Source organism: Colletotrichum siamense (genome assembly GCF_013390195.1).
Source record: "Colletotrichum siamense strain Cg363 chromosome Unknown KSG_Cg363_contig09, whole genome shotgun sequence".
Classification (NCBI taxonomy): Eukaryota; Fungi; Ascomycota; class Sordariomycetes; order Glomerellales; family Glomerellaceae; genus Colletotrichum; species Colletotrichum siamense.
In genome coordinates, this window is record NW_023501022.1 from 963,269 (window position 1) to 976,082 (window position 12,814).

At 55.0% G+C, this 12,814-nt stretch overlaps 1 protein-coding gene across 1 annotated transcript; it reads left to right on the forward strand.

Annotated features, from left to right (window-relative positions):
• Positions 1 to 10,676: 10,676 nt before the first annotated feature.
• OPY2 lies at positions 10,677 to 12,064 on the forward strand (the record flags this gene model as incomplete). The annotated part of the gene is made up of 2 exons (XM_036644863.1): positions 10,677 to 10,731; positions 10,785 to 12,064. The coding sequence occupies 2 exons, from the start codon at positions 10,677 to 10,679 to the stop codon at positions 12,062 to 12,064; spliced, it is 1,335 nt and encodes a 444-aa protein (XP_036489717.1).
• Positions 12,065 to 12,814: the final 750 nt, after the last annotated feature.

Consider the following 12,814-nt stretch of genomic DNA (forward strand, 5'->3'; position numbering starts at 1 on the left):
CTACGTCACGCCTCTCGCAGACGAAACCCCCGGTCGCTGCTCTCTTGGCCCTTGCATCTCGCGTACCCCTTGGTCTTGCACCTTCAATCGGTCCATTTGGGGATGGGATCTGCTCCAGAAACACCTGGCAAATACCTGGCAATTAATGCCCAGTCGCCCACACAATGCCCTGCGATAGGGGGTTAGGGGGGATGTAACGCGCGAACACAGAAGGCGAGGCAGCCAGCTGCAGCATCGACACCAACTACAGACAGCGCTCGTCCTCGATCGCCACGGATGGTGGTGGAGAGTTACAAGTGTCACGCTCCTTGCCGCGAGGAAAAGGAGAGAGCAAAGCTAAAAAGAACGCCGTCCTTTTCGTCGGCATACGTCGTGCCACCACGAGCATCAGCCATCATCCTTGGCTGCCATTGGCCATCATTGGCCACCATGGCTTGCAGGTGCTGCGGGAGTCCGCGGTTTAACTCTGGATACGCAGCTGCTGGTGGCTTGGTTCGGTTCGGCTTCGGCAAACGTCTGTTTCTTCTCAAAGCCTCGAAATTCCCCTCCATCTCATCTTTTGGTCGTTCGCACTCAGCACGCTATGGACAGGCATCAACACAGCGTGGGGTACCCATCTTCCGCAGAACCGCAGCTCCCCGGTCAATCAGCCTTCAGGAAGCTGACGGATGACCAGAACCCGGCTGTCTGCACGCTGGCTGACAAGCATTCCTGAGGAACCGCTGTGCCTCTTTGTTCCTGAGCGAAACCCCCCAACTTCAGACAGGAAGGATGGCGCCAGACGAGCGACAAGATTGGTGAGCGCAGCGAGGCAGAGGCACGAGAGGCAGACCCTGAATAAGACGGGATGCATTTAAGAAACGACATTGAGCTGTTAGTACGACCGCGGGTGTGACCCTCCGCATCTAAGTGAGACGCGTGTACTTGCTAACGCCCCGCTCTTTTTCTGGGATCGTGCGGCTTCGACGAAGACTCTGAAACGCCATCCCTCGCCCTTACCAGAGACTTGGCTTTCTGGAGCCGCAAAGTACCTGCCTCAACTTCCAGCTTACCACTCATGCGAGTCCCTCTCGGCATCAACATTGGCAAGACTCGCGGCTTGGAGGCACGAGGTTCCCCCCTCCCATCAAGCATCAAAATTACCTTATTACAGTCCGGCCTGGCTGTTGCTTGTCGAAATGTCCTGCCTGGAGAAGCAAATCTCACTTCTCACTCGTCAGTGGTCCGACGTCGTCCAGGACTCCAGCCTGGAACCTGTTGCCGACTGTCTTGCAACTTGTTTCCACCACCCGGCCCAGATTCCCCATTTGTTCAGCCCGATGTCTCGAAACCTGTCCATCATCGTAATGCCATTTCTCCTCTGTTTCCAGCTCTTCCTTTTGGCGACCCTCGCCGCGGCAACGACAACCCCGTTCGCTGCCATTCGCCGCACAATGCGTCGCAGCAGCAACAACAAAACGCTGGATTCCATCCGAGCTTTTCTTTCGCAAACGTCGCGAGCATACGTACTTGCCGTATGATCTGCTCGGTCTTCTGTCCTTCGTCTTCGCCTTCGCAGTGGCACTGTCGTCACCAATGACCTGCATGTCGCGTTCGTTCAAGTGTACGAAGACCAACTTTTCCCTTCCCTCCTCACGGATACGGGGTCCTGCTCGCTGCGATTCGTCAGGAGAAAAGGCCCAAAAATAGTAAAATTGGGCTGGGGCTGATCGACTGGGGCTGAGGCGGTGCATCCACCCACGCCTCGCCTTGCTCCCATCGAATCGTGCGGCGCCATGGCAAAGCACAAGCACAAACAGCGTCCAATACTCCAGATTCTGGCGGCAGACGGCAGCAAAAACCGAGACCCTGACTGGCGCTAGCAACAATCTCACTACGAGACAAAGACGTTCGCCCCAGGCCAGCAAACGCTTGTCATTTCCTCTTCGCTTGCCTTTCGTGCGGTTGCGGCCAGTTCCGGCGCTCATCTTCAGCCATAAGCCACCAGCCCCAACGCCGTCCTTGCATGTACTGTCATGTACCCGCCTAAGCGCTGACTGTACGCATGTACATGAGTCCGAAGACTGGGTCTCGTCAGCTCTGCAGTCAGTCGTGCCCTATCAGCCAACCCGCCCGCGTCTGTTGTCTCCAGTATGCCACCTCCGGAGGGGCGGATACCGGGTCCTTGAGAACCGATGTTGAGGGCGCTGACTCGGACTGCCAGCGTTCAACTGCGGCCCGGGTCCAGCATCGGTCACCTTCCCGACCGCAGACTTAAGACGAAGGCCTCCAGCCTCGATAGCCGAAGGAAGCCCTACGCCGCGTTCATCGCTTGCGGCTCCTGTCAGATTCTATCTATCGGTGTTCGGACGCCCAGAATAATTCTAAGCCTCTGCCGCTGGTTGCTGCGGCGCAGTTCGCGACGTGTTCCCAAGTGGGTTTCCGGCGCTCGGCTCCGTCTTCAACCTCCTCCCGCGCGCGTACGGGTACCTGCCTCGGAGCTCCCAACGGCGGGGTCGTCCGAGCAAGATTTTCAAAAATTCGTCGGCGAGGCCGCAGCAGCAAAGTGGCTGGAGCCCTCGGGATCGGTTGCGTTGGTTGGTGGAAGTCTACCAACTCCGCGATCCTCAGCCCTGGCACGATCCCAACGCTCCCCCTCACCGTCTTTCTCACCTGTTTGAAACCTCCACTCTACGGAATTTTTGCTGCAGAGAGGATGGTGCTCGCGAGTGTGATCGGCGGCCTGGGGTAAAAGGGGCCTCCCGCAACTCAATGCTATGACCTCAAGTCAGAACTTTGCCGATGTTATCGGTTCAGGGGCCGAGGAGCGCTCGCAGGACGTCAAAATTCTTTCCAGGCGACACCTGGTGCGGCATGTGGAGGAGGCCGGCACGGCATTGGGGGGACCATGAAAAGCCCGATTGAAGTCAATGGGCGAAGCTGAAGAGGCAAAGCCGAGCCTTGGAATGACGTGTCTGGGAGGCGGCTGGTTATTGTGTGTCAGAACTGGGAGGGTTCACGGTTGCAAGATCAGACGAAGGCCTTCGGGAAGTATGCTCGGGGCACGTGCTACGTCCAGGCTGGATGCGAGAACCTCACCTGAGGCTGAATAAAGCTCTCTGACTCGTGTCTAGCCACAGCTTGTATCGATCCGAGTAGGCGCAAGGCCGGCCGTGCTCGCGATGGCGTCAACTTTGCCTCTTAGACAAGGGCAACATCAAGGGAGGCTTCCCGCTTTGCGCACGCATTCGGTGCGAACACGCGTGCGAATATGTCTGAATGTGGCAAGTGGCTCGTCGCCGCGGATGTCAAGGAGCTGGAGGATATTTGCAGAATGAGACTGACTTACGCCCCAAGCTGCGGACATTGTACTCGTCGAACTGCGCTATCGACGCAAATTGCTTCGAAACAATCTGCGGTGATATTCAGAGTTGATGCCGCGAACGAGAAGCTCACGACGGACAATTCTATTTGGAATATCTTGCCAACCTACTAAGATGACGCTGTATATATTGAAGTTATTCGATGACAGACAACGACCACTTTCCCGCGTCATGCGACCGTACCGGGAATTGCTGGCCCCCCGTGTTTGTACTCTGCTGTCTTCTTTCTTTCCGAAAAAAAACTCAATTCACGGTCCCAGTTCATCCAGTCGTCGAAAAAAAGTCATGAGTCGGCGGATTTGAGTTTTTGCAGGGCAGACCCCTTGTTTTCTCGTCTATCAACCCAAAACTCTATTAACCCCCCGCCCACGTTGTAAAGATGCTACTTTTGGCAACGGATTATTGCAGAGCATTGTGCGATAGATGGCCAAGCAGATGGAGTGATAAAGCAGATATACAGTGATTTGATATCCCATATTTCAAGCGCCTTCAGTGGGGAGGAAGACGTTGGGGTAATCTGGAGCGAGATCTTGCGATCTGACGATGGCAGATATCAGATATGACCTGGAGTAGGTTCCGCCGCCGTGTGGAGACGAACGCGGGGAAGACGGGGTTGGATGAAGCTTGGCTGCGATATGGAATTGATAGTGAGATGAGGGAGTTGAATTTCACCGCAGTGCTGAGCAAGTTCGAGATATCTTTGGATTTGGTATGCAGACAGCTGAAATCACGCCCATTTGAGGATAGCTGCCGTTGGGGACGAGAAGATAGATCATTCATCGACGACTTACGGCAAGAAGACAAAAGTTTAATCAAACTTATTGTTGACGGCGAGACCGATATCTCGGTCAAATATCATCTTTATCCACGGCCTTCCGATCAACATCAGCCATCCGGGACGCCCGTCGTTGAATCTCAACGGGCCGGTCAGAACCGGACTCGGCCCGGAGACCACATTCCCACCGTGTCTCGGCTCCCAAACTCGGTACATCTTCCCGAATCGTTTGTCGGGCAGCTCCGAGAATACGCGGCCGTTAATGAGAAAAGGGCTCCCGAGGTCCCGAACCTCACGTGAAGGATCCACGCGCCACCATCGACTTCATCGACCTCAACACGGCTATGAACTCGCGAGCCCACGTGCTATCAACGATGAAACCGGCACACGAAAAGCCAGGAAGCCTTAAAACGGGTTGGCAGCTTTGGAGTGTCCTTTGATGCTGGCAGACCTGAAGTCCCTCAACGTGTATGTCTCTCTTTGAGACGAGATGCCGAGCTCCCAACTGTTTTTTTCTCTTGCCCACGGCGTAGTTTAGTGTTGGCGCGCGGGAGGCAAAGCAAGAAATCTCTTTCAGTTGGCCACCGGAACCTCGTGTTCCCGCCGGATGTGGAATCGTCCCGGCTTTGTTCGTGTAACGCCGTCACGTGGTGTTTCCCTCCACGAAGGACAAATATGGCTTTTCTTGCTTTTTTGGAAACGGCATCTCAGCTGCCGCCGGGAAGCGGCCGAAGGGAGGGGGACTGGGGCCTTTCGTCTTTGTTCTCTCTCAGTGTCTGTCATCGAGATTACGGGTAGGTAGGCGTTGGGTTGTAGGTTGATTTGGACGGAAGAGGTATGGGTTAGATACGCACGCGAGCGAGAGAGAGAGACAGAGAGAGATACATGGACGAAAAGAGGAGAGAGAAGAGCAGGCTGAAGAGTTGGGCTGTCTGAGATTCGATTATCCTGCTTCATCTCAAGATATTGTGGGAAAAGAAAGCTGTCATCTCGAGGGGAGGTCTTGGTAGATGCATTGCGGTATAATAAGAGACAATCTAATTTATCTATGTCTACGCGGCTGCATTTCCTATGCATTCCATAGACTTGTAATTGTACCTCGATCTGATATAGTAGGAGTAAAGACGACGACAGCAGAGACAACAATAACGACAGAGACGACGGCGACGACGACAGTCAAGCAGAGCATACAACTTCAGGAAAAGTAGTCGCTCTAGCACCAAAAGAGCATAGTCTCTTGGTTAAAGCCTCATCAACAACAGGCTGAAAAAGCAAGTATGATATGTGCAATGTGACGGAAGAGTCTAGAACTCCACACATGTCAATCCGTCCGGGACGTTGCGTATCAATTGTTGGACACGCGACATTCTGACGGGAAGCTACACCACGGCTCTTCAGAGGTAACACACATCACACACATGTGGTGGCTCAGCCACTCCAAATTAACAGCTCTCGGCGCCAAATAACGGCAGGAGGAAACAGACAAAGAATACATGAATCTAGACTTCCGTTCTCGGGAGGATGTTGCGGGAAGAGTGAGAACGAACCCTCGCGAGCGAGCCGCTCTTCGCCTAGGACGGGAAGCTGCAGATGTGTTTTCTCTCGTGTCTGCCGGTCTAACTAGAAACCTTACCTCATGCAGTTGTTGACAGGTCGGGAGGTTTGGCCTGGGAAGTGCGAAGCAGAGCACTGATTGGCTGGAGAGCGAGGATGTGCCGGGAACGCCAGTCTTTGCCGTTGCGGGAGGAGGCGCAGGCGTGGGCCGGATATCTGCGCTGCTTGCTTTCCTTTCTTATTCCTATTGAAGAAGCAATCACGGATGGTTTTGATTGGCTTACGCATGGGTTTGCAGAGCAGGCCATGGAGATTGTATGGTGGTTTGCTTGCCGTCTTCCTTCTCGTCACTTTTTTTCTGTGGAACGGACGAGCGAAGAATAAGGCTAAAGCTGGCCTGGCCCAGCCAGGCAAGGCAGGCCCCCACGTTAACAAGCACGTTTCTGATAGATGAGATTCGGGAGCAGGCCATTCTTAATTGCGCTGTGATCTGCGGCATTGTGCAGCGGGCTTTTTTTTGCTGCCGCAAACTCTACTTTCTTGGACCACCAGTTTGTGCGAAGGTTTGGCAGAACGTGGCCGGGGAATATGGCAGAGGACTCCCGAAGTTCACGCGGCCAGCCATCAACTTTATGCTCAGTGACGGCTGAAGATGACGGGGGGCCGCCTTGGCAGCTTGATACCAAGACCGAAAGGGACATGAAGGGAGACGCCTGTCTTGTCCTACCGTCATCAAAAGAATTCTCTCTCTCACTCTCCTTGCCTCGGCTTCTGTAATATCACAAATAGAATAGAGAACCACGCCGTCCCAGCCGGCCGGCAAGCGCGAAAAGATGCAAGACGCCACGGGCAGCTTTGACGTTTAAGTTTTCCGGCGGACCTCTATGCACGCCACGCCGCGTGGTGAAGGTGCCAGAGGCTCCTGTCTAAGCTGCTTCGGGGGTTAGGGCGGCGCTCCTGTGCCTGACTGGCGCCGCGGAGGAGGGACTGTGCGGCGGCATGAGCGCGCGCGCGGCGGGCGTGCAGGAAAGGCGGGAGAGCGGCCGGTGGAGGTTTCCCACAGGTAAGGTACTTTTTTGGTGTTGGTGATCTGCCATGGCTTTTCCCAAGACTCCGGGTCTCCACATCACAGAGAGCGAGCGAGAGACAGAGACAGGCAGAGTGGCTTTTCGCTTTTTTTTTTTTTTACCAGTCCTGAAATCCTTACTTAGCTCGATCTGCTGGCAGGCTGGCAGGCTGGCAGGGGGCCTGGCGCACTAATAAGCTGCGAGGAAGTTTGAAGGGAGGGTGGATGGGGAAAAAGGGCGATCGGGGAGTTCTGGTTGAATCAGTGATGTGTTTGCTCGTTGCGATGTGATCGGCGGGGTCCAGAACGTTCTGATGGGATTGATAGACAGTCACTTAAGATCACCTTTTTTGGTCTATGTACTTTGTCCACAATTACACGTGTGAGATGACTTGCCCGCCTTGTTAGACCGTTTCGCGATTTTGAGGGCAAGGCGGGTTGGGAGATTGGGTGATCTGTCTTGTCTACGTTTCGGAGTATCGGGGCTAGCATTTCAGGATCGAGGGGAGACAGAGAGAGAGTTGAGAGATATGACGCCCCTGGGCCGGGCTGCGACGGCGCGGGTGGTCCTGTCACGAAGTCTGGCGCCATTCCCCCCTTGGTGCCTTTTTGGACAAGGCTGGCTTCGGGGGGGTTTTGGGGTGATGTGATGGCTGATGGGCTGAGCGAGGGAGCTCTGTCTATCTGTCTCTCTCCATTCGGAAGGGAAAAAAAGAGACAGGTCAAGGTTGAAAGACAGCGGCATGGTCAGCACGGGCGACGGAGGATAAGCGACTCCTGGGAGGGAGCGATGTGTGAGATGGGTGGGCATCTCGCTTTTTTGGCAGGGAGACCTGACACCGGGGCATCGTGTTTTTTGTGGTCGTGTCGATGTGGATAGGGAGGAGATGTGAAATGTTTTATGTTCTTTGCACGGGTGTTCATTCGATGTCGAGTCGTGACGGGTTGCCGGCTGATGCTGGGTTTGGGCGTTTACGATTCAGTTTGCGAGGTGGTTGCTGCTGCTCTCCTTTCCCGCTGTCAAAACGAAGCGTCAATCATGGCCACGGCGCGCGCGCCCCAAGCTTTGTTTCAGTTGAGTTCGTATCTTTTTGGATCGGGGCCAACCCCAGAATTGAGGCGAAGTTCGAGTTGCATCTACAGTTTCCTCGTTTTCTCTGGCGTGAGATGGTCGAGATGGGTCGAGTTTGTGTGAATTTGAGACTGCGAGAGGGGTTGGTTCCCTTTCTTAAGCGTCCGAAAAGAGAAAGTGGGATCCGTCGCCCGTGGAGTTCCTCTTGAGCTTGTGTCGTTCTGAGCCTTGACGATGCGACGTGCAAGGAGGGGTCGCGGTCCCTTTTTCGCTCCTTTGGCTTGAACCCCGTGGCAGGAGGAGGACGAAGAGGGAAGAATATGGGGATGGAAGGGGGGGTTTTTCTCGCGTAGATGTTATAGGGTTCCCAAACGTTGTAAAGTCTGGGTTCCAGAGGCATTGGAAACTTGGAAAACGGGGCTCGTTTGGTTTAAGTGTTTCCTCTTTTCCCCGAGCTGCCGAAAATCGTCAGTCGGTCCAAGAGTCAAGACGGTAGACCAAGCAAAAAAGAGAGGGTCCGTCCGGTCGGTTTGGGCAGAGGTTGCCGTGTAAGGTTCCCGTGCCTCGTATCGGATGACGGGCGGGCGGTTCGGTTGTCAGGTTGGGACGCACGAACTCTATTCGCTGAGTTTGCTGGTGCTTGAGATGTGAGTGCGTGTGTCCATGTGGTTGCGCTGTGGTGGGTTGTTGCAACGGGCCGTGAGTCGGGGCGATGTGCCATTTGCAGGTTCAAAATCAATATTGGACGGAACATTGATTACGGCAATGCGGCCTCTGGCGAGAGTGAGGGAGGTGTGTCACTACCGAACCGTGACCGTAACCATACCTTGCCGTGAATCATTCAATACGTCTGGTCCAATTTGCACTTGGGCAACCGGCTTACATGCACTGGCCATGCATCATCCTTGGTGAGGTAAATCATATTGCACAGGATGACGGTCGGGGAAGACGAGGACAAATTTTCGACATTAAAATGATGACTGATGATTTTTTTTCTTCTTTTTCTTTTTGTGCAAGACAAGACTGATGACAGAAATGCTCTTTCTCTCAAGGGTCAGGTAGCGAAGGTTTGTATTCGTAAGAGTGAGTGCCGGGAGGTGGAGAGTGCTCAATTCCCGCAACGCAGATGATTGGAGAGGGGAGTCGGCAGGCGAGGTCATGAAATGGCGCGCCAAATGTCCACCGGGAGAAGCCACGAGCGTACAAACTGGCAGGTCAGCGCGGGTTTTGCAGCGATGAAGCCGGTAGAGGCTGCGGGCAATATGCAGGCTGCAATATGGCTTACTTTCTGGGCATTTGATGGATTCCATGGGTGAGAAGGTTACTTAGTATGCACAGTCCAGCAGACGGAAGGAAAGGGTCCAGGGCCACCGTCCAAGTCCAGGCTTTCCCTCCTCATTGAAGAGGTGGAAGAGGCGGCCAGGGGTGTCGGGGGAATCAAGGGATCCACTCCACACACTGAGGTCTCCTCGCAGGCGCCACCAATCAGGTCGCTTGGCCGCCCCTGCCCTCACGTTTCGCCAACAGGTTCACCCCTGCGCGCCCAATCTCTCGTGCCTGTGTCCCGCAGATTTCGCCCTTTGCACTCGCAGCCTCTGCAGGCCCTCCTTCCCCCTTTCAGCTCTCGCTCCGCCAGCCCGCACCACCCTACGAACGCCGCACCACCCAACACCCACCCTCCACCTGCACCCTCCATCCACTCTGGCTCTGGCCTTGGTCCTGTCCTGTCCTGAGTCCCGTCCTGACCAACCTGCCCTGGACTGGACCACCACCACCACCACCACCACCACCACCACCACCGTCCTGACTGCCATGCACCTACCTGAACCTGCACACACACTCCCGTCTCTTCTGCTGAACACTGACCTGAGTCTCGCGGGAAACACACACACACTCTCAGGTCACTCACTGACTGACTGAGTCCCACCCCCCGTTCGTCTCTCATTCTCTCGCTTGCTTCGCCCCCCTCCGATCCGTCCACCCATCCATCCACTCCACCCATTTCTCCCCCCAGGCCCAGCCAGCCCACCGTGCCATCCAACACCCTTCCCAGTCCAGTCCAGCCAGCCCAGCGACGCTTACGCTCTGCCTCTCTTGGTCTGCTCACTTTCGTTTCTTTCATCAACCTTTCGTTCCTCCACCCAACATCTCCAGGTTCTTCTGGCTTTGGTTCTGGTTCCGCTCTCAATCTTCAACCACCTCAGCCGCCGCCCGTCGAGTCCCCAATACGTACGATTTCCGACCGACGACAAAAGGAGATTCACGCCCCCCCGGTTCACAGTCGTCGTCCTCGTTCTCGACTTTCGGCCGACAACCAACAGCCGCCGTTGATGTCTTTCACTTCCATCGCCTAGGCGCCCTTTACCACAACCAACTCAAATGTCGAGCTAGTCTCCCAGTCCTCTCGTTATCCAACTACCTACTCTCGCTCATCCAACACGTCTTCCTCTCTCGCTCTCTTCCTCTCAATCGTTGGCCGCTCTATTCCCCGAATACCTCGCAGATTCGCCCGTCCATTCCAGTCTGGACCACGCACCATCCACGAATACGCCAGCCCTCCTGCGCAATCCATTCCTAACGTGCAATCCGACCACCTACGAGTGTCTCACCCAAGCCGACGTTTACTTCTTTCCATTCGCCCATATATCTGTCACATTTCCCTCCGAAATTCGCCTTTTATTTTCGGTACCGACTTGCGGTTCTTTCGATTCGTCTGTGTCACCAACCCCAACAAGTGATCGACACATTTACATCCAACGGCCTCGCCTTGCAGATCGGCATCGCTAGATCAGCGTTGTCGACCACCTCTTCCCGCCCATTCACCCATCAGCCAGATCGACTACTATCATGGCTCAATTCGACCCCAACCTTCACCTTCGGTCGCTCGAGGAGCTCCACGCTGGTATGTGATTCCACAGTCGAATGCCACCGGGCCTTGCTAACAGTCCGCCGCAGTCATCCTTCCTAGACAGAACGGCTGCCTCAAGTGCGAGGACAAGGCCCCTTCATGCCCTACCAACTGCAAAAGCGACGAGTATTGCTCATTCACCATTCCGACATGTAGCCAGTGTGCCCAGGCAATCTGCGTCAAGGACGACAGCAGCACAACGACAAAGTCAAGCAGCGGCCCGAACACAGGCGCCATCGTCGGCGGTGTCATCGGTGGCTTAGCATTCATCGCAATTGCCACCTACCTGGTATGGAGGTTCTTCATCAAGACTAAGCGCCAGTCCATTATCCAAGAATCGTACATCGAGGACGTCCACGAGAAGACCATTAACGAGAAGCTCGAGCCGCCTCGCGCAACCAACCGCGACTCAACACACACCGTCCACTCGATTGCGTCCACAGTATTGACTCGAGCTTCCAACATAATCCAAATCGCCTACATTCCCGGCGTTACGAACCGAGCGACGCCCACTTCTCCGACTCTCCTCGTCCCTCCCGTGCCACCTATCCCGATGCACGCATCCAACTCCGCCGCCAGCAGCCCATCCTTCCACGAGGAGCCTCACTTCTTCGTCCCCGGCGAATTGCGCGACTCTACCTATTCTGGCATCTCCGGCTACTCTGACCGAACCTCCGTTGCGAGGACCTCGTACGCTCCCCGTTCCAGCATCGCTCCCAGTATTGCGTCGACCATTTACGGCAAGAACGCTGTTGTCGTGGCACCCGCTCAGACAGGCATGCGCGCCAAGGCTGCTGTAGTCAGTGTCAAGTCTTTGGGTGTGGGCACGAGCGGCAGCAGCACTCCTCCTGTTCCCAGCGTCGACTACGAAAAGTACAACGGCCGCCCCAGAAGCCGTGACAGCACCTTCAGCGTCGGATCTACCTTCCTGAACAACGCAACCACCGCGACCGCAGCCCCCGTCCAGAGAGTACAGGTTGTCCGCGTCGGAAGCGGCAACGGGCCCAAGCAAGTCAGCGTCGGCTCCAAGGCATCATCATCAGACCTGTCTGTGCCTGGCACTCCTCCACCACCGACCTCCGCTGGTCGCGACTCTACTGCCGTGACAGTTATCGAGGAGGTGGAGAGCCCAACAGGAGCCGAGGGCCCCTTCTCCGACCCCCCTGAGCAACCCAAGTCCGCCCGCAGCAACCACAGCCTCAGTGCAGTCATTGAGGAGGCGACAAGGCGGGCTGCCGCAGGCCCCGACAGACGGTCAGCAAGGACAAGCTCGTACGAGCGGGGTCGCAGTCCCTTTGGCGACGAACACGCCACCAAGGACAACTAAATAACTCAAAAAACTACAAAAGCCATATGAACGGGCGTCGGCCCTGATCACGATTTACTTAACACTATTTCATTTGCTCATATATCAGGGATGACTTCCCACGTTTCTTTCTCGTATCTACCTTTTTTGTAGACGACCCGGTTGGAACAAGCCTACGGGACCAGACCGAGGGACGACTTTGGATGGACAGGACTCTTACGGACAAGGCACTGGCGTCGTGGATATTTTGAAGATTTTACTTGCCAGGGAGGAAATTATTTGAATGATACGTAGAGGTGTACGTCTGCACATTACGCCTTTACCTATGTGTCTACTGAATAGAGATGAGATACTCCATCCATTATACTTTTTTCTCTACCTGAGCCACTCTTGAACATGCAACTGCTTGTGATGATCCATGTGAAATGCCCCTTTGCGGAATGTCGTTGCACGTCATTACTCGTGCGGGACGAGAGGCGCAGGCATATTAGGGGGCAGGTCGTCAGCAGACGGGTATGTCGGCGCTGCCGCGTGTGCGTGTCACGTGGACCGGGAGCATCGCAATGGAAGTGCGGGACGATCGGAATGTTTTGCGTGTTTTTGCGTGGTTGTTGTGGATGCGGGAATGAAGATCTGGGTATCTTTGACATGTCGATTAGTATTTGCAAAAAGGCGATGAGAAGGGAGCGAAACGGGATTGAAGGAAAGAAAGGATGAGTGTGCAAAAAGGATAGAGGCGCCGATTGAAGCAAGATGGGCCAAAAATTCAAA